We start from the raw sequence: 22,315 nt of genomic DNA, 5'->3' as shown, positions 1-22,315 counted from the left end.
GACAGGAGGAAGAAAGGCCCGTGTTTGGGGGTGTTTGGTGCGGGAGCACTGTGTGCTGTACGGGACTGTGCTGGGACTTTTGGTGAATAAATGTGTGTGTTTTATACTTATACTGGTGTCTGTCTGATGGTGTTCAGACCAGTTCTCACAATATACCTCACCTTAATTGGGGCTCATCAGGTGTATGCACCTTTGCTTCCATGTGTTATCTGGTAGATAACCATTAAAATAAATAGACTGCGATTCAGTCCTATGAATATATATACTGTATATTTGTATACACACATACTAGCCACTCTACCTATCAAAGCAGGTAACGGAATAATTAAAACATATTTGCTATCTCTTGCCCTACGTGTAACTTCACCGCCTTTCCTCTGTATCTGCATGTGTCTGAACCTCTCTCGAGTGCGTTCTTGTAAAGCCCATTTCTCAGTCTCTGTCATTATTTTCGAGGCACTTTTCTCACTTCCTGTCCGCTTTTAGAAATCCCGTCTTTGCAGCTGACTCTCTCATCATACCTTCAATGCTGCTATGCTGTTTCTCCTCCTTATGTGTCTAGAACTCACACTTCATCTTTTGACCCATCATATTGTTCCAAGGAAAAGGAAATAACCTCAGATCTTAGTGTTTTATTATATAGTAGATATATACATACATGTGTGCATGTAGATGTATGTACTTATATCATATAATATAGTACATCGTACATAGAGTATATACGTCATTGTAAAGAAAGTACAGTATTTGCCCCCTTCATGATTTCCTCCATTATTGCAAATTTTTAACACTGAATGTGTTCATGTCTTCAAAAAAATCTAATATTAAATAAAGAGCACCTTTGTGAACAATACTATTTTTACCTTATTTAATCGGTTTAAAGTAAAAGTTACCCAACACCAACTGGTGCCATGTGAAAACTAATAGAGGCTATCAAGAAGGGGGCAAATATTTTTTCAAGGGACTTTATGTATGTACATACATATACTGTACATAAATATTTCACAGAGCGTAACATAAAATGACACATATTAGAAATAAGGAACAAAATAACAACCTGAAGGCCTCTCTGGGCCTTCCTAAATAGCTGTTGCACCCTGCATATGCTGTGGTGGAGCTCATCAACTTGGTCACTGGTCTTGCACAAAAGTTACTTTATTTCTCAGATCCTCTCTCAGGTTGTCTTCCTGTCTTTATTATTCTCTCAGCTGTTGCCTCTCTTTATCTTAGAGCTGGGCCTTTGTTACAAACTTTTCTCCTAATTCCAGACTTCATTTGCCTCTGGCCATGATGTGGCTACAAAACACCTTGTGGGGTTACTTCTGGCCAAACCACATAATCAAAAGCTTTTTTCCACCTACAACCATACTTTTTAGGTGTTTTCTGATGGAACACACATTAGTGTGATACTCCTTCCTTTCTATACATACAATGAACACAACATATTTATATATGGCATATAAATGTACCAGTTATGGGCTGCAGGAGATATAAGCCTATTCTTTCTTAACAGCATCAGGGGCAAAGCAGGAACCAACAATGAAGAGCATACCAATCCACAGCAACATGTACCCGTGTACTCATGAACAAGCACTCACACCAGAATAAGTTACAAATGCCAGTTTGACAAAACTTGCACAACCTATGGCTCCCATTTGAAGGACACATCACTCTCTGGTCTGGTCATGACGTTTTCATCAAGTTGCTGCAATCACAAATTCGATTTAAATATTAAGATGCAATCTTGCTTCATACAAACATTCCAAAAGCAAGTCTTGATACCTCTAATCTCCTGATCCTGCATCTGGTAGTAAATAAATCCACTTCTGTCATATAAAACTCCATATGGCAGCAGGGTCATGGGATTACGTTGTAGAAAGAGAAAGTTCTTCAAGGGCTTCCTCCATTCAGATATCACTGACACCTAGAAGGAGATCAAGTGAAAGAACTCTTATCCAAACTCATTGTTATTTCAAAGTCTGTGCTTTGATTAAATTTGTTCCAGAGTAAAGTATTAAACAACCAGAAAAGAAGACCCAAATAAATGAGCTGTTATTTTAAAGTCTGTGTTTTAATAACAGCTGTTCCAGAGTAAAGTGTTACACGTTCTGGAGAGAAGACCCAAGCAAATTGAGCTTCCTTGACTCATGGTGCAGTGCTGCCACTCAGTGGCTACAGGCTCTACTGCACTCGTAGTCCTTACTTTGGATTAAACTTCCCCCTTTCTGATATATGGGGATTGTATAACACTTACCAGGTCCTATGTTAATACCTCAAACCAGATTTACACTAGTCGATTGGTCTTAAAAACATTTGATTTTTTTCCATTTAAATAATCTTAAAGTTCACATAAATGTACTGTACTATTAACTAAGGCACCATCATTCTTTAGGAACATCATTTTGGCCACTGGGTGGCACGGTGGCGCAGTGGGTAGTGCTGCTGCCTCGCAGTTAGGAGACCCCCCCAACCCCCAAACCCCCCCCCCCCAAGGGTTCGCTTCCCAGGTCCTCCCTGCGTGGAGTTTGCATGTTCTTCCCGTGTTGGTGTGGTACTCATGGTTTCCTCCCACAGTCCAAAAACATGCAGGTTAAGTGCATGTCGGTGTGTGTGTGTGCACCCTGCGGTGGGCTCGCGCCCTGCCTGGGGTTTGTTTCCTGCCTTCCTGCCTGTGTTGGCTGGGATTGGCTCCAGCACACCCCTGTGACCCTGTAGTTAGGATTGGGTTGGATGATGGATTTTGGCCACTAGTACTTATGATCTTGTTGTTTTGGTCACTACCCACAACTCAAAAACACTAATTAATTCATTCAAATAAATAATAACCTAAGCTATAAAATCCATATTGACATCATATTTTATTGAGATCAATGCAATACTCAGCCAGTACGTTTCCCTTCTTTTCATTTTCACACACAAATTTATAACAAACCTTTTGTTGCTTTTTTTAAAGATGAACAAAGCAACAAATAGCTTGTTGTTGCCTGTCATGCATCTTTAACCAGTAACACACATAAACAAAAAGATTTTGGAAAGTGTCCCATCTAAATGTATGTCTAAAAACTCCACTACCACATGAACATATCATATGAATGCAATGTCAGTTCTAGACAAAAACGTGCTGTGTGCCACTGACCATCATTTAAAATGCCAGGAAATACAGACACAACTACTCTGTAAATGTGGGAGAGAGTTTTCTTTCATAAGACAGTATATAAATAGGTTGTTACAGACAGTCTGTCATAACGATTATGGAACTGGGCTGTGTGAACAATAGAGACCTTTTTGAACCATCTCTGAACCCAGCATGAATGTCAGGGAGGCCAGAGTATAGCGTGTTTTATTATAAACTAACAACACAGTGGTGGGATTATCAAAACTAGAAATAGAGAGCCTATAAAAATTATTCACCCCCTAAGAGGTTTTCTCATTTTGCAACATGTTACACCCCCATGACTCATAGTGGATTTAATTTGTGTTTTTTGACACTGATCAACAGATTTAATGTTGTAGTGGACGGCTGGGGGTCCTTCCTAGCCGGGATGCCTGGAGGGACCTGGAGAGGAGCAATACCTTTCCCAGGCCACAAGAGGGCAGCTACCCTGTTCTGTGTGGGGACCACTAGAGCAGAACTTGGAAGCCCATCACTGTTGGGGCCCGTGGTCACCACCAAGGGGGCGCCTGGACAATTATGGAGCCCTGGAAGGTAGCACTTCACACCAGGAAGTGCTACTGGAAGAAGATCAGGAAGCAGCTGGAGCACATCCGAGTGACGTATAAAAGAGGCCGCCTCACTCCATTTGGGAGCCGGAGTCGGGTGGAAGAGGACGGAGCTTGCGAGTGAGGATTTGGAGGCGGCAGAGAGAAGAATGAAGTCTAAAGGACTGTGTTATTGGTGATTGATGCACTGGGTTTGTGTTGTGCAGAAGAGCAGGGAATAAACGTGTGTGTTTTGGGACATTCTGTGTCTGCCTGTCTGTGTCAAGGTCCGAAATCTCCACACTGTTAAAGTCAAAACAGATCTCTACAGAATGGTCTAAATTAATTACCAATATAAAACACAAAATAATCAATTATGTAAGTATTCACCCCTTTTAATATCCATCCATCCATCCATTTTCCAACCCGCTGAATCCGAACACAGGGTCACAGGGGTCTGCTGGAGCCAATCCCAGCCAACACAGGGCACAAGGCAGGAACCAATCCTGGGCAGGGTGCCAACCCACCGCAGGACACACACAAACACACCCACACACCAAGCACACACTAGGGACAATTTAGAATCACCAATCCACCTAACCAGCATGTCTTTGGACTGTGGGAGGAAACCGGAGCGCCCGGAGGAAACCCACACAGACACGGGGAGAACATGCAAACTCCACGCAGGGAGGACTGGGGAAGCGAACCCAGGTCTCCAGGTCTCCCAACTGCGAGGCAGCAGCGCTACCCACTGCGCCACCGTGCCGCCCACCCTGTTAATATGACATGCCTAAATAATGACTGGTGCAAAAAATTAGTTTTAGAATTAACATTATTAGCTCAATGGAGATATACTTTTTGTAGTCAAGGGGTTTCAGGTGATTGCAGTATAAATGCAGCCGTTTCCTGACAGTCCAACTTGTGGTGAGTTAATATTGTGATTTAACATACACAATGATGACAAGAAACACACATGCAACTCTGTGAAAAGACGATTGAAAAGCACAGGTAAAGAGATGGAGACAAGTAAATATCCACAATCCCTGAATAACCCTTAGAGTCCTAAATCAGTCATTAAGAAATGGAAAGAGTATGGCATAGGTGTAAATCTGCCTATAGTTGGCTGTCCACAAACAGTGATCATGCAAGGCCACCAACAGATGTAGGAGAACTCTGAAAAAGTTATAAGCTACAGTCTCTAAGACTGGAAAAACTGTTGTCTGGACGCTTCACCAGTCACTAAAGAAGAGAAAGTCATTGTTTAAAAAAACTCCCATGACATCTGAGGGTTTGCCAGAAGGCACAAGGGGAGACTTTGATATCAGCTGTAAGAAGCTGTATGGTCAGATGAGACCAAATTGGAGTTTTTTGGCCATCAGACTAAACACCATGTTTGGCGTAAGCACTGCTCATTACTAAAAAGACACCATCCCCATTGACACCACGCGGTGGTGGCAGTCTCTCTTCAGCCGGCACTGGAACATTTGTGGGGTTAAAATGAATGCAGAAAAACACAGGGAAATCCTGGAGGAAAACCAGAAGCAGACTGCAAGAAACCTGCACATTGGGAGATGATTAGTTTTCCAGACAGACAATCACTCCAAGCATAAGGCCAAAGCTACAAAGGAATGGCTTACAAACTATAATGTTAATGTTCTGGAGTGGCAGAGTCAGAGTCCAAATCTCAATCCAGTTGTGAATTTATGCCTGGAATTGAGAAGGGCAGTTTAATCACAATCCCCATGTAGCCTGACAGAGCTGGAGCAGTTAGATGGATAGATAGAGGAGAGGTTGGCAGCATGCGCTGATTACAGCGCGTTGCCACACCCAGCACATGGAGAACCACCCAGATTGAGATCCGAGTGCAGTTGTGTGACAGTTGACACCCCAGCACCACACTGTACAGTGTGAGTTTTTTTTTTTACCATGGCTGGAGTGCCATTCCTGCCACCAAAACCCAAGTTTTCCCTGCAAGTTGGAGGATTTACTTGCAGGGATGGATGCAGATTAACGTCATACACAGGACTGAGCAATTGCAGGTTAAAGGCCTTGCTCAGGGGCCCAACAGAGTAGAGTCACTACAGATAGATAGAACTTTATTTGTCCCCAGGGAAAATTTGATTTTTACAGAAACTCTTTCAATAAATAAATAACACAAGCCATGGTTTGAACACACACCAGAACAACTAAAAAGGAAGACATTTTTAACTTGAAACAGTGAGGCAATATGCAGGCGTATTGCTGTTGGTATAAAGGAGTCCCAGTACTTTCTTGACGTACTGAATAATTCGCTGGCTGAAAGTCCTCAATGTCAGTGTGTCACTTTGTTTATAATGGCACAAAGTTTTGTTTTCTCTCCTTTGCTAATGCATCCAGGGGGGCCAGAGTGCACCCCATAACTGAACCTGCCCTTTTAATTAGCTTGTAGATTCGGTGGGCCTCTCTTAAACTGATGCTATCTGCCCAGCACACCACAGCAAAGAAAACCGCACTGGCCATCACAGTGTTATAGAAAATGTGAAGGATGTCCACATTAAAGGAAAGTAGTCTCCTAAGAAAAAGATCCTGATCTGCCTTTGCTTATATAATTCCTCTGTTTTCCAAGACCAGTCCAAACTGTCATTGATGTTGACCCTCAAGTACTCTGCAGGCGTGCAGCACCTCAACATCCGCTCCCTCAATAGTGACCACTCTTTGCTGCTGTGAAAGTCAATAACCAGTTTCTTGGTTTTGCTCATGTTAAGTTGCAGATAATTCTCTTGGCACCAAAAAACAACGTTCTCCATCAGACTTCTACACTCTGTCTCATCCCCTTTATCAATACACCCCATAAGTGCAGAGTCATCTTAGAATTTCTGCAGATGACATGACCGGATGTTATAGTTGTAGTCTGAGAGGTACAGAGTGAAGGAGACAGGACTGTTCCTTGTGCTGCTCCAGTGTTGCTCACATCCGTATCAGAATCACAGTCATTGAGCCTCACAAACTGCCTGACAGATAGTCCATTATCCATGACAATAATAATACATTTTATTTATATAGCACCTTTCCAGGACACCATAGGCTCATCCACCTGCATATCTGAGTTTACCCCTTAACAGGGATGACTGCATGGTATTGAAGGCAGCGAAGGACTAAAAAAAAAAACAGAATCCTCATAGTGCTGCCAGGTTTGTCAAGGTGAGAATAAGCCTGGTGCGGACTGTGGTATAGCGAGTCCGCGGCTTCAAAAAAAAAAAGGGCCAGGTGTCGTTCTCCGTGGGCGTGATTGCACAACCGCGGGGAGTTAATCAGGTAGTTGGAGCATGCGTGGGTGCGTTCGTTCGTTCTCAATTGCTTCATTGGCTTCCTGCGGTGTGATTAAGGCGCTGCAGCCATGGAGGCGCGGGGAGATGGGGCTATATATACGGGTCGATACCAGGAAAAGGGGGGATAGAGGGACAAATGGATAGATCGATCAAGGAAAAGTGGAAGATAATGGAGGTTAAAGGACGGGAAAGGCAGTCTAAGCAGGAGAAAGAGGAGACAGAACGAGCTGGGGACCCACGAAGGAGCGTTTGGTTGTGGCGCTCTAGGGTCTAGTTTGCCCCACTGAATGTTCGAGCGAGTGGGGTGAGCAAGGCAGGTGTCCTCCTGAGGGATCTGAGGAGCGACTGCAGGAGCACAAAGGATGAAGGGAGTAGAGCTGATCTCGGACGGTCTGGCAGTGACGTCCGTAAGGAGGCCAAGACGGAGGTTGGCTGAAGGAGCTCCTGGCTGTTGGGTCTCTGCCGGCTACGCAAGTTATGGGTGAGTCGAGGAGAAAGATAAGGATGTGTGCCGAGATCAGGATGAGAGAGACTCCATTTTAACCTCACTTTTTAATGGATTTATTTATTGATGCTTTTTTATCCCCATTGGACACTTGTTTTTACGGATTTATTTATTGAAACTGATGCACTGCACTTTTTGTTTGGACACTGTTTTGTTGGTTTTAATAAAAGCACTTATGCACTTTTTGGGAAATATCCCCTGGCTTCATTTGAGAATTGTCCTCATATGTCCACTCATCTTGGTAACATTACTGACGGTGAGGGGTTCAGAGCTCCCGGAAGGCGTTGGGAACATGGTAGCGGACCTGCATCGTCACACAGACAGACAGACAATTGCATCCTCTACTCCAGTCTTTATCAGATAGGCAAACTTCAGTGGTCCCAGTGAATCTACCACAAGATGACTTCTATAGTCCAGGATGAGCCTCTAAAAGATCTTTGTGATGTGAGATGTAAGTGCCACTGGTCTGCAGTCATTAGGTGAAGAGTTTTTCAAAGAAGAATGGGGAAAGAAATTGCAGAGTTCAAATATATAAAAATGGTAGACAAAGACCTGTGCACACAGACTCAAGGCTGTCATGGCTGTTAAAGTTGCATCTACAGATACTGACTTGAAGAAAGTGAAAACTATCCATCCATCCATTATCCAACCTGCTATATTCTAACTACAGGATCACAGGGGTCTGCTGGAGCCAATCCCAGCCAACACAGGACGCAAGGCAGGAAACAAACCCCGGGCAGGGCGCCAGCAGGTGAAAACTAGCGATTGGTTATTGTATGTTTTATATTTGTAATTTAGCTCACTTTGCAAAGATCTGTTTTTATTTTTACATTAAATAGTGTTTTTCTGTTGATCAACAAACAAGCTAAACCCAAAGTGGTCCAATTTTGTATAACAATTTAATGTGAAAACATCCAAGAAGTGAATACGTTATATAAGCGCTGTAATTCCTATGTTTTTATCAGTCTTTCTAAACTACAATAGTCGCCCTGTTTATTAGGTGAATGGCTGCTCCACGTTCCACCAATAAAATGATGTTCCAGTCACACATCCCTTTATTGTCAGGGTCTTGATGGAGGATGCTCCACCTCTGAAACTCCCCCCTTGCCTGCCATTCTAATCCTGACTTGGCAGCCCACTACAAATGAAAATCACATAGCTGTGACCATGAGCAAATTTCTTTTCCTGACATATTTTCATTATAAGAAAGATTGATATAAATGATGTACAAGTATAAACTCCAGGCAGTGAGGAGTTGCTGAGATATGAATGGACTGCTTTGGCTGAAATGTAGCTCAAATGGCGGTCATATGCTCTCTGTGCCTTCTTGATACTGTAAGGCACAGAAATCGGGGTCTCACATTAACAGCAGTATTAAAGCCGCCATTCTCCCTTCTGTGACTCCTCTTTACTTATTCTATTGATTACCCAGATCTGCTTAATCCAGTTTAGGTTGTGGGTGGCTAGAACCTATCCCAGCTTCATCAGACACATGGCAGGGACCAGTCCGCACAGGCCATCAGTCCTTCAGGGAGGGCCTTTTCATGCGCACACCCACATGGGGCCGATTTAAAATGGCAGGTAACACTTTAGTTTAGGTGCTGCAAACACGTATCTATTACTAATAATACTTCTGTGCAACAAGAGCTTAACAAAGGCTTCTTTTGGTCTTAGTAACACTTACAAAGCATCAGTGAAGTGGGTATTCTTCTTTATGCAGTGTGGCCTACTAAAAGCCTTTGATATGCTGGTAAAATTATGTCTGAATATGAATGATTCACATGATGAAGTATACAATTTGAAGAGAAATGTGTCTCACTTCAGCCATCTGTGACCTTTCCAAAGTAAAGTTATGCTTTGTATGTGTAGTTAAAAGCAAAAGAAGCCTTTGTTAAGGTCTTGTTACAAGAGTACATGAGTAATCAGTGCATTTTTGCATTAGTTAAACTAAAGTGTTACCAAATAGGAAATGTGCATAGACAATGGTGGGATTTGAAACTCAGGGTAATGAACCACCAACTTGCATGTATGTGATCTCTAGGGGAGTACGCGTTGAACTATAAAATACAAGTCTGAAAACTTGCCGCTTACCCAAAGGGATTCTCTATAAACATGGAAATGATGATAATATTTATAATTACTTTGGAATTATGTTCAACTGAGACAGTATGCACAATTAAGTTAATTGTTTTGTTAAGCTAACCTTTTTTCACAGTGAATGGAAAAATGAACTTATTTTCTGTCACATGATTTAAATAAAAATCATATATACAGAATGATAAAAGAGACTTCAGTCACATAAAGTTTAATAGTTTGGTCTTCTAACAATGTGAAGTTCTGATGGTATATCTGCACTTATTCCTCCCACATGCCTTGAATCACTGGGTACTATATTGGCATAGCTAAGCTGGGTAGTGCAGGACCTCCTAAGCTCCCTGCATGCAAAGGAGGCTTAGATCTTTGATCTGAGCAATAGCCTACTTGACATTTTTTGAATCTAAGCAGATCTCAACACCCAAGCTCCACCAGCACATGAGATGCAAATCATCAGGTTGTTTTTGCAAATCCAAAGCCAGAATAGGACTCCAGTGAATAGAGAAAATAATGAAGCAAATAAAATCCGCATGACAGCACGGTAGCATGGTAATGACTGTCCTTTATATTCATGAGTAAATATTTTACAGGAGTAATTATAGTAATAACTTGGCCAATACAGAAATGTGTAACTAAAAAAAAAATTCAAGTGTTCATGAAGGGAATTGGCAAGAATATTAATTTATCACAGTTATGAAATTATAATGGGGAGGGGCTCTTGGCACCAACGGGCAGGAAAAAGATGAATATTACCAATAAAGTTAAATAAGGAACTAAAAGACTTGGCATTTGGACTTTGGTACAATTACTTTTAAATTCATGCAAGCCATTAGTTTTATAGCTTGGCTGTTTTAAGAGTGAATGTACCTTAATTCTGTAGTACGGTATGATAAAAAGTATTAATCTGATAAAAGCTGGAACTACAACTCGCAAAACACTTTTGCCTTCTGTTGTTTATTTATGTAAAAGTCTGGTGAAACCTTCTGGTTTACTTAACATGGCCTAGTTATTAGACTATGAAATGTGAGGTTGCCATTCCAATACGTTACTACCGACTCACTGTGTGACCCTGAACAAATTATTTAACAGGCCGGTTTGCAGCTGTAGAAATAACACAATTTTACTACTCAGTTGTGACTTGCCACTTGCTTTCAATAAATGTGTCTGGTTTGTAAGAAATAGGCTGTGATACCACATAACAGTAAAGTGTCCAAATCACATATAATACTCAGCAGGTTATACACATATTTAAATATTACTAAGTGTTAAGAATGTACAATTAACATTTAGCTTTTTTTTCCCATTTCTTAATAACTCTGGACGTGACCTCATGTTTTGTTTCCACTAGGGTAGCCTTTTCTGGCCTAACATAATCACTATGTTGTCTAAATACAGGGTGCCTGTTTTCTTTAGGAGATGTATGAAGAGTAGTGTACAAGGTTGTTTTGGCTACAAAACCAAATATATTCAGCATCAATTGCACGTGGCAGTAATAGCGCTGGCAAACACGTTCACAGTGGACAGTAAAGTGTGAAAAATTGACAGCATGCTGCATGAGGTGTGGCCATAAAGTTTGGAGTTTAACGGAAATACTAAAACTTATTGTAATGTTTAGCAGTCCTTTATATGACCCAAGAATGATCTCTTTCTCGTGCATTCACTTTTCTGCAGCTGACTTGACGTCTTGATCGTTGGCACTTTCCATCCCATTTACCCTTCACTATGGGGCATCTCTTTGAATTGTGTTTTGCAAACCAACCTTTGTAATCTAGGCAATGGGAGCAGGTGGTTGGCAGTTTTCCTTGACACTCTTCCCTTATTGACTATCGCAAACGTCAAAGCAAAACAAAATAACATTGACTCTTATACTGTATAGGCCTTTTAGGACATGTAATCAATATGGACTATACTCTCAGTATCATAAAAATGTGTTCATGATCTTCCTAACAGTGGCTTGAACCTTGAATTTCTGTAGCACTGAAAAATCGAATCCATTGTTTTGATTGTTGTTTGGGCTCTGGCATATGATGATGTTTCAAATTTTCCACTTCAGTTACATAACATTATTTAAACTTGTCCTAGTTGAAATTCATGAGCTCAAGAACCTACTTGGATCAATGGAAGGAGTGGTGGTTCCTTTATGCAGTTAAAATTCAGGACACCCATCATGCACAGACATTTCTAATGTTGATGGAGAAGTTTAGAGAAGGCCAGATGGAGTTGCATTGCGTCTTTGTGGACCTGGAGAAAGCATATGGCAGGGTGCCTCGAAAGGAGCTGTGGTATTGTATGAGGAAGTCGGGAATGGCAGAGGAGTACGTAAGAGTTGTACAGGATATGTACGAGGGAAGTGTGTCCGTGGTGAGGTCTGCAGTAGGAGTGACGGATGCATTCAAGTTGGAGGTGGGATTACATCAGGGATCGGCTCTGAGCCCTTTCTTATTTGCAATGATGATGGACAGGTTGACCAATGAGATTAGACAGGAGTCCCCATGGACTATGATGTTTGCTGATGACATTGTGATCTGTAGCGATAGTAGGGAGCAGGTTGAGGAGACCCTGGAGAGGTGGAGATACACTCTAGAGAGGAGAGGAATGAAGGTCAGTAGGAACAAGACAGAACACATGCATGTAAATGAGAGGGAGGTCAGTGGAATGGTGAGGATGCACGGAGTAGAGTTGGCGAAGGTGGATGAGCTTAAATACTTGGGATCAACAGTACAGAGTAATGGGGATTGTGGAAGAGAGGTGAAAAAGCGAGTGCAGGCAGGGTGGAATGGGTGGAGAAGAGTGTCAGGAGTGATTTGTGACAGACGGGTATCAGCAAGTGTGAAAGGGAAGTCTACAGGACGGTAGTGAGACCAGCTATGTTATATGGGTTGGAGACAGTGGCACTGACCAGAAAGCAGGTAGGCAGAGCTGGAGGTGGCAGAGTTAAAGATGCTAAGATTTGCATTGGGGGTGACGAGGATGGATAGGATTAGAAATGAGTACATTAGAGGATCAGCTCAAGTTGGACAGTTGGGAGACAAAGTCAGAGAGGCGAGATTGCGTTGGTTTGGACATGTACAGAGGAGAGATGCTGGGTATACTAGGAGAAGGATGCTAAGGATAGAGCTGCCAGGCAAGAGAAAAAGAGGAAGGCCTAAGAGAAGGTTTATGTATGTGGTGAGAGAGGACATGCAGGTGATGGGTGTAACAGAGCAAGATGCAAAGGACAGGAAGATATGGAAGAAGATGACCCGCTGTGGCAACCCCTAACGGGAGCAACCGAAAGAAAAAGAAGAATTACCAAATTATGTTACAGTCTGCTACCTAACATACTCTTTGACTCTTCTTCATGGTTTTTGTATTTTGTCGTCAAAGTACAGGTCTGGCCAGACCTTAGGCCATCTTCAAGAGACATCCTACATCAAAGGAATTTGGTAGCCAATCTCTTACATGTTGCAGATGATGTGGACTGGGCCTGGTATCACTTAACTAGGAAGGAATGAATCTCTGAAGGCATTATGTTCTCTAATGTTAGAAATTCAATTAGCACCTAATAATTGAGGTTATATTCTTGGAATTCATGTTGACATGATTCTGAAATATGAAACATACACTATGAACAATAAATGCTGGAAACTTTAATTCATATATTTTAGTAGACAAAAAATAATCTTAGGCTTCTTACAAAACCTTCTCAATAGAATATCTCTTTCAGGTTTAGGATCAAATCTTTCAGCAGCCTTTGTACTTGAGTCAGTAGCTACGACATATTGCTCTTACATGTTCCATAAAGTGTAGAAAATTGTAAATTCAATAATGACTATTTGTAACCAAGAATACACCATAAGGATATTCCAGCTCAGAAATGTCAGAAGTGGTGTCAGGATCTGAGTTCAGTTAGTGTTGTTTTGTTGTCTTTTTCTATTCATTTGTTACATTGGTATTAATATGTTTCATTGCTAAGTTTATATTTTCTGTTCGAGTGTTGCTTGTCAATGATGGCACCGTCTTCTTCATTCTGTGGTATTGCTCTATTGTACTGTACTGTTTCTATTCATGAACCTTGCTCACTATGGAATGTGCGGGCATGGTAGCCATGTTATTTTAAGCACAAGACACATGTTAAATCATTTGATCTTTGTTTAAAAATAAGGGGAAGACTACTTCTTGAGCAAATTTATTTATGACAATTACAGGTTTTGACCATTTGCACACCTTGTGACTTTCAGTTTGGTTTTCCCTTTTAGTTGTGATACTTGTCTTTGATTCTAAAATGTAACAAACAGTGCTCACTTCTTTTGCTGTTCTCCTTGCACCTTGCAATGTACTTTATGAAGAAAATAATTTAAAATAGAAAGATATAAATAGGCACAACACTTAGTTCTATAGTGGCCAGCAACTGGCTTTATTGGGAATGAGGAAAGCAGTACTATGCATTTACACATAAGTAGTGTGCTATGCTCCTTAAACTTTCAGCAGAGCATGAAAGACATTATGTATCCTTGTTGGGTCTGTTATTTTTGTCATGATGATTTATAAGGGGGCACATGTCCAAATAGCTGACCCCTATTTCACACAGTTCCTCATTAAAGTCTGTTCCAATTTAAAACTTTGTCCAGGTACTATTTGTGTGAACTTTGCACGTTCTTATTGTGCCCACCTGGGTTTTCACTGTGAACTTTGGTTTCTTCCCATATCCCCAAAAATGTTTGTGCTAAGTAAAGTGATGACAGTAAATTGGCCCTGGGTGGGTGATTGTGTAAGTGTAGCCATCTAGGTACTGTATCCTATGATCAACTGGCATTCAATTCAGGATGGCCTTTGCCTTGTGCCAAGTTATGCTTTGACTGTACAAGACCCTGTTATTCAAAGAGGCAGAAATTTAAGAATGTACAAATGAGTGAATGATTTATAACAGCATGTATCATACATGAACATTATATGGCATATCCACAAAGATACGTAATGGGAGTTGGATAAAATCGAATAAAATGTTTCAGATCTATGTAGGGATGTGACAAAATCAGGACCTTACGTCAATCATGTAAATTTTGGGAAACATCCATCCATCCATTTTCCAACCCGCTGAATCCGAACACAGGGTCACGGGGGTCTGCTGGAGCCAATACCAGCCAACACAGGGCGGAAGGCAGGAACCAATCCTGGGCAGGGTGCCAACCCACCGCAGGACACACACAAACACACCCACACACCAAGCACACACTAGGGCCAATTTAGAATCGCCAATCCACCTAACCTGCATGTCTTTGGACTGTGGGAGGAAATCGGCGTACCCGGAGGAAACCCACGCAGACACGACATCTGATCCCAATTTGATTTCTCAGTATGATTAATTTTCATTACATATGAAATAAAATTAGAATGGTGCCACATTAAAAGCTCAGTCTAAGTACAGACTCAGTTAAAACCATCATTCTATTTGCTGTTGTTATCAGTTTAAAGAATAGCAAATAATGCAGAGAGTGGTGATGTGTCACAAATTGAGTGCAAGTACAAATTTCAGTAGGCCCCTTACATGTGACAATAATAACCTTATACACCAATAATGCTCGGCTGTGTTCTCTAAATAGCAAGTATCCCTCTAAATACCGCTCCTAACAGTAGTCCACAGTCGTGATGCTAAGCTCAACTGAAAATGGGTTCCTGGAGGAAGGAAAAGTTGAGAGGTTCAACGTGGCAAAAGAAAACTTGTTGCAGGTCAGAATCTTCTTATTTTTAAGTTTGTGTTGAACCTGCTCAGCTAATGCATTATTGGTAAAAACCTTAGTTTAGGTACTGCGAAAATGCATCTCTTACTCATTTAATCTTATGTAACAAAGGCTCTTCTTCATATTCACAGCACTTATTAAATATCAGTAGATAGGTTATTCATCTCTGTGCAGTGTAGCATCTGGACATGATGGTAAAATGATTTGTTAATAGTTCTTATACTAAATAAGTTATCTTAGTTAAGCCCCTGAGACAACTCCAAAGTGTCGTTTTGTTAGTAGGTTACATTGTAGAGATGAAAGAACAATTAACTGATGATTTGTGTTATGAAGACTCAAAGAAGTGTTGTTATGGTCTTGTTACATAAGACATCTTTTAAAAGAGTGTCACCATTACAAGGAATTTTACAGGGGTAGCAAGGTAACAATATAATATCAATTTAAAAAGTAATTAAACAGTACAATGTTAGAAAAAAATATTAGAAAAAGCACATAGCAGATACAAGAAATACATTGCTACCAGTTCTCAAGAGGTTCTTGGAAATATCTATTAGATTATAACCAGAAAATTTTGCTCTGCTTGTAGGATGCCAGAATATTGGTAAGATGACACATAATCCAACACTGGATGCTTCAGGTTGATGTTCTTGTCGAAGAGGTAGGTAGCCTGCATTGTAGTAGAGAATTAACCGATTTTACCCAGGTATATTTTACAGACTGAGTGCTCCCCCCACTGCCACCATAGGAGGCAGAGCTTGAGAGAGAGTGGGAGCATAATGCTAGACAATTCCTCACTAGTGACACCTGTGTACAACATGTTTTCTGACAAATAGTGACCATTACCAATGGTACATCACTACAGTATGAGATCTCTGTTAAAAATGTAGGCGTGAAACTTTACCAAACATGGAGCTTGCAGAACCGGAAGAAACATTATTGACAGAAAATCAAGGAAAAGTCAACCAGGTGGAAGAAAAAGCACTCCCCTATACCACGTTAAAAAGGCACAAATCTGGCCTTTCGTTACTGATAACTGCACAACAGAGTAGAAGTGATAATTCTAATAGGGCTGCAAAAGGAAAATATGCAGCAGCTAAAATTGCATTTTACAAGAGCATACAGGGAATTTGTGACTTACTCTCTTCATTAAAATGGTCTCCTTTGTCACCTTATCAATGCCTCTGTACCAGCTGTCATAGAGGTGTTTGACAATGTAGAGTTGATATCGATAGTCCCCACACAAAGTTGGAGTAAGCACCAATTTCACATCATCTTGCTGAAACAAAAATAAAAAAGATAAGGAGGAAGGCACTATAAATACTGTACATGTTGATAGGAGTAAATTCTTACGGGAGCAATTCAACTCATAATAAGGACAGTTCTCTGTGTGGCTTTCTTGTGTCCAAAACTTCAACTTTTTAAATGTACCCTAATGAATATTTTTAATTAAGTATTTCTTCTAATTATTCTGATATTAGGTATATATGAGAGTTAAGTTTGTTTTCCTGTTTTTTTTTTTTTGTGAAAAAATATGAAACTCACCATCTTTACAAGGACTTTGTCATTGAAATTTTCCATCTCAGCCTGAGAAACAAGAAGTCCAGAATCAAGCAGGTAGAAACTGGATGAATTTCGTAGGTATATTTTTCTTAGCTGATCCAGGAAATGATGCCCTTGTTCTCTAGTAAGCCGCCCATATTCTTCTTCCACTGAATGTTTGATAAAAGACTCTGTGCAGACACTTCGGGTTCCCCAAACTCCACGTTTGGTAGGCCAATCTGCTTTCTCAAGATAGCTATATGAAAATGAAAATGGTTCGGCATTCTGGTTCACTGACTCTGAAGCTACTGCCTCTTCCTCACCCTCCATGGTCACTTCCTTTGACACCTCCACGGTTGTCTCTTCTGAACCATCAAAGACTGTTTCATTTGCTTCCTTTGCAGTTGCCTGTTTTGACCATTCCAAAGTCACCTCTTTTGACACCTCCACGGTTGTCTCTTCGGAACCCATAAAGGCTGTTTCTTTTGATTCCCCTGCAGTTGCCTCTTTTGACCAGACCAATGTCACCTCTTTTGACACCTCCACGGTTGTCTCTGTAATACCCACAAAGGCCGTTTCTTTTGATTTCTCTACATTTGGCTCTTCTGACCAGTCCAAAGTCACCTCTTTTGACACCTCCACGGTTGTCTCTTCACAAGCTACGACGGCTGTTTCTTTTGATTCCTCTATAGTCTCTTCTTTTGACCCTTTCACAGTTGTGTCTTTGGACTCCTCTAACACTGTTTCTTTCAATTCCTCCGCAGTCAGCCATTTTGTCTTCTCCAAAGTCATCTGTTTTGACACCTCCACGGTTGTCATTTCATACTCCTCTATGGCTAATTCTTTTGTTCCCTTCAGGATCACTCCTATAGACTCTTCTGCTGGCTGTCCCATGATTACTTTTTTAAGTTCAACATATGAACAAGCACCTCCAGTTTCGACAACCAGACTAAGACACTGAGCATCCATGGACTTCATCTTAGAAAGCTCTTCTTCTTGAGCTCCATCATTCAGATGCTGAGATACAGATTTTTCATCACTCTTTTGCCATAATTCAAATGAGGTGTTACATTTTCCTTGGCCTCTGGTCTCCGACTGTGAGGTATAAACATGGTGGCCTGAAAAATCCCCACCTTCAGTAGGTGGATCACAGATACAATGAACATTAAAACAGTTATCTGACTGAACTTCTTTCTCTGCTTCAACATACATTATTGACTTGAAAGGATTTCGGTGCTTGTGTTCCATAAGATCAGAACTTGATACGATGCCACATTCATTGGCATGACCTTCTCCTTCCTGCCTTGATGTGTACTGATTTCTTAGATTTTCAACTGGCAATTCACAAGCCAAAATGTCTAAGACTGATTCATGAGGCTGGTGACAGTCTTCCTTTTTCTCCTCAATGTTCTTGACTATATTAACTGCAGGCAATAAATTAAATTGTGCTTGTTGCCCTTCTTTTAGAAGACACTGTCTAGCTCCATTACCCAGATGCCAAATTTTAGTGGTGGCACTGTCTACAACTATACTTGACTTAAGAATCTCAAGAGAAGTAGAACACTTATCACCAGAGATTTTTTGAGTAGGTTTCAAAGTCAAAGAGTCAAGTGATCCATGCTCCATGTGAAGATCCTGCTCTTCAAAATGCTTGCTTTCTTTGATGGAGACTCTACTAGCATAAGGGTGACTTTGAGAGCAACCAGATGGTAAGAGAGCAGCTGTACTGTCTCTGTCACTCTCCATCATTATTGGGCATTTGAGACCATCTTGGATGTGATGAATTTGTTCTCCAGCAGCAAGTGGAATTTTGCCATCTTTCCTTATAACATCTTCAAAACTGAAAAACACAAATGCCACTGGTTATCAGCTGGACAATACTGTATTTCTAGAGCATCTTTATCCATTGACTTAGCCCACCTATGTATGCCGGGGTGCAGCCAGGGCTCTCTTTTGCCCACACCCATCTCTTTGAATAATGTCTCCTCCTTTCATCTCAGCCTCCACTTATAACAGGCACATTGGCATAGGGACAGTATACATGAATGTAACCTGGATACTTTGTATATATACCGGTAGTTCTGGGTGTTTAACCCATGTTTTATTTGTACTTTGTTAAGCACTATGGGTACAGTATTTGGATTTTATGTTCTATGCTGGTGCTAGAACAAGTGAATTTCCTTTCAAGGAACAATAGAGTACTATCTGTTGTTCGTGTATAGTGCCTCATCTGCCATGCATAGTGCCTATAAAAGGTATTCACCCCTTTGACATTTTTACATTTTATTATGAACACTTTTTATGAGCACTGTATATCTACAATACCTTGCAAACATATCTGGACCACTGACCAATTCCCTAATTTTACTGAATACAAATCCTGGATTCTGATTTTGTTCTGTGTGATTTGAATATTTTTGGAAGGAGTTATTTTCAGTTTGCAGCTGAGTTTGGAAGTGTCTAGTGATTACATTTTCCAGAATATGTATTTTACATCAAAATCGTCATTAAGATTTACATTTCACTCAGTTATTCAGGGCATCAATACTTACCCAATATGATCATCTTTGGCTTCTTCATTCTGGATACATTGAAAGTGTGTTGAATCTTAAAATTAATATAAAAAAAAGATTACTTGTTATTTTTTAATGTAACAATATGATTTAATTTGTATTTAAATACAACAAATCTGATTCTTACAATATTTACGTTAAGCTCATTGAATTTGTAACACTTTAATGTGCTTAGTTTCACTAAATATGTTTATCAAATGTTTCTAGGTCAAGTTGTATGTAACAGTTGGAATGTGTAACTATACAGTTCATATAAATCAAAGTTAATAACCTATTAACAGAACATCGAAGTTAACCTTAGGTTGTACCCATGTATTAATATGTCATTACAACCATATACCACTATTGAGAATTTAACATTGACCAGTATTTAAACTGTTTTACCATCAAGGCTGATCACCAAACTCCTAACCTAGGAACTCTGTGCCACACTCTGTAACTGGATTTGGGACTAGACAGCCAACAGACCTCAGCATGTGTGGATAGGCTGCATCAGGTCCTCTACACTGGCACTCAGCACAGACACTCCACAGGTTAGTGAGCTGAGCTCCCTTTGTTCCCCTATGACTGTCTGGCCAAATCACCAACCATGATGAGAAAGCTTACTTAGAAAGGGTCTACCGACTGACAAAGTAATGCCAGGGCAACAATCTCACCCTTCATGTCAGGAAGAGGAAAGAAGTCTATATTACCATCTACATCAGACATAAGGGTGTTGATAGGGTAAGCAGATTTACTCAAATTAACTTAAGTGGGCACAACACATTTTGGGTATCGTCAAGAAGGCTCACTAGTGGCTCTCCTTCCTCAGATATCTGAAGAAAGTTCAGATTTCAGTGTTTGTTCTTACTTGCTTTTTACAAGTGCACAGTGGTATCCAATTTTACTGGCTGCATTACCCCTAGTACCCAGCACCTCCTAGGGTGTTGAAAGTGAAACAGAATATTATCAGCTCCCAGCACAACACATATTGCCTTAGAAATGCACTATTATTTTTATTAAAGGTGATATTATTGCATCAGTAGATTCAGAGATACAAATTCTTTAAAATATTGTGAAATAAGGAGCTATATAGGTGCCTGACCCGGTACAGAGTCACACTGAAGCACGTGTAAAAGCACAAAGACTTTTTATTTTTCTTCACCTGTGGGGCACGTTTTCTCCGTGAACCCCACAGGCAATACACAGTCCCAAAGCACGTCAAATAAAGCACAACCAATCCCCACAAATATGCCCTTCTGGCACCACCACTCCTCTCAGGCAACCTCGTCCTCTTCCTCCCGATTCTGGCCCTGAGTAGTGGCTTCAGGCTCTTTTTGTAGCCCTCCCGGAAGTGCTCCAGGTGCTAATTGGCCTGTACTTCCGGGTGTGACTGCCTTCCAGCCCACAGAGGCTTGTTAAGCCATGCAGCTCCTCTGGATGGTGGCCACGGGGTGCAAGAGGTCTGAGTCCTGAAGTCTCACCTCTGTTGCCCCGATGTAACCCAGGAGGGCTGCCACCAAGCATTCCGGGGGACGTAGAGTGCATCCCATGGCTGCTCCCCCGGATTCAGTGTTGAAGGGGCGTCCCGGCCGGGCATGGGACCCGGCCACCCGTCACAATATATACTGTACTGTATATACATACAGGCTGGAGGTGGTGGTGTAATGGTGTGGGGAATGTTTTCTTGGCACATTTGGGCCCTTTATTACAAACAATCATTGCTTGAAAGTCACAAACTAATTGAGTACTGTTACTGACCATGTGCATCTTTTCATGGCCACAATTTTCCCATCTTGTAATACCTATTTCTAGCATGATAAAGCACGATGTCACAAAGCAAAAATCATCTCAAACTGGTTTCATGAACATGCCAATGAGTTTAGTGTTCTTTAGTGGCCTTCCCAATAACTGGATCTAAATTCAGTAAGACACCTTTGGGATGTGAAGATTTGCAACAAGAAGGTGCAGCTGACAAAAGTCTGCTGAAATTATGTGATGCAATCATGTGACCATGAACCAGAATCACAAAGGAATGTTGCCAACATCTTGTGGAATCCACACCACGAAAAAACTGAGGCCATTTTAGTGTTCCTAGTAATCTGCTCAGAGAGCATATTTTTCACTCCATGTAAGCTTTTTGTGTGTGCGTGTGACGTATGTTGTCATTGACAGTATAACTGCCAATGTTTTAAGAAAATATTTAAGTAAGAATTTAATTTTACTACATACACTTTGTACTACTGTGTATACACATGCTAATAAACATGAAGGTGAGCATGCTACAGTAAAATAACTTGTCAAGCAATAATTATGGGTGCCCTACCACCAAAAACATCCTCAACTATTGTGGTGATTTCTTTTAAAATCTTCTAAATCTCCCACCATTTTCTACTGTACAACTCTTCTGCACCCACCTGGTGGGTCTTTATCCTCAGCTGGGATGGTCTTTGAGGAGTGGCAACTAAAATCACTTTTGGAGTCTTCCATGTTCTTGCTTCTTAGATGACTATGTACTGCAATTGAAAAAAATTAACAAGATTTAAGTTTGGTGACCAAATTTTACTAATGGAAACACATTTCACATAGTGAGAAGTGTCTAAAAGGTCCAGCTGGCAAAATATTACCAGTTACAAAGATATCAAGAAGATAGCATAGAACATAGGATAGTCACAGAGAAAAGAAAGAAACTCACGCTAGCAGACAGAGATTTACTCTGTGCCCCAATGTTTAAAGATAAGGCCCACCAAGAAACATAAGTTCAGTTCATTTCATTATAGGATGTTCCCTAAAGAACTCTGAATAAACACTTGAGAACTGGAGAGGTTGTAGCACTGTGGGAAAAGGTATGAAATACACCCATAGGGCATGCTAAGGGTACCTTACCCTCAAATGACA

General features: G+C 40.9%; 1 protein-coding gene across 1 annotated transcript in view; it reads right to left on the bottom strand.

Moving 5' to 3' along the window:
• LOC114647257 (uncharacterized) overlaps positions 1-21,932 on the bottom strand; it is a 29,860-nt gene extending 7,928 nt beyond the window's left edge. The window contains exons 1-5 of the mRNA XM_028795908.2: positions 21,835-21,932; positions 19,418-19,472; positions 16,869-18,705; positions 16,465-16,602; positions 1,783-1,924 (exon numbers count right to left, since the gene is read on the bottom strand). Coding sequence (XP_028651741.2) covers positions 1,783-1,924; positions 16,465-16,602; positions 16,869-18,705; positions 19,418-19,472; positions 21,835-21,907 — 2,245 coding nt within the window. The 5' untranslated portion in view covers positions 21,908-21,932. The remainder of the gene's footprint in view (positions 1-1,782; positions 1,925-16,464; positions 16,603-16,868; positions 18,706-19,417; positions 19,473-21,834) is intronic.
• Positions 21,933-22,315: the final 383 nt, after the last annotated feature.

Source organism: Erpetoichthys calabaricus, chromosome 2 (assembly GCF_900747795.2).
Source record: "Erpetoichthys calabaricus chromosome 2, fErpCal1.3, whole genome shotgun sequence".
Lineage (NCBI taxonomy): Eukaryota > Metazoa > Chordata > Cladistia > Polypteriformes > Polypteridae > Erpetoichthys > Erpetoichthys calabaricus.
Note: the sequence above shows the minus strand (reverse complement) of the source record. Positions and strands in the feature narration are given on the sequence as shown.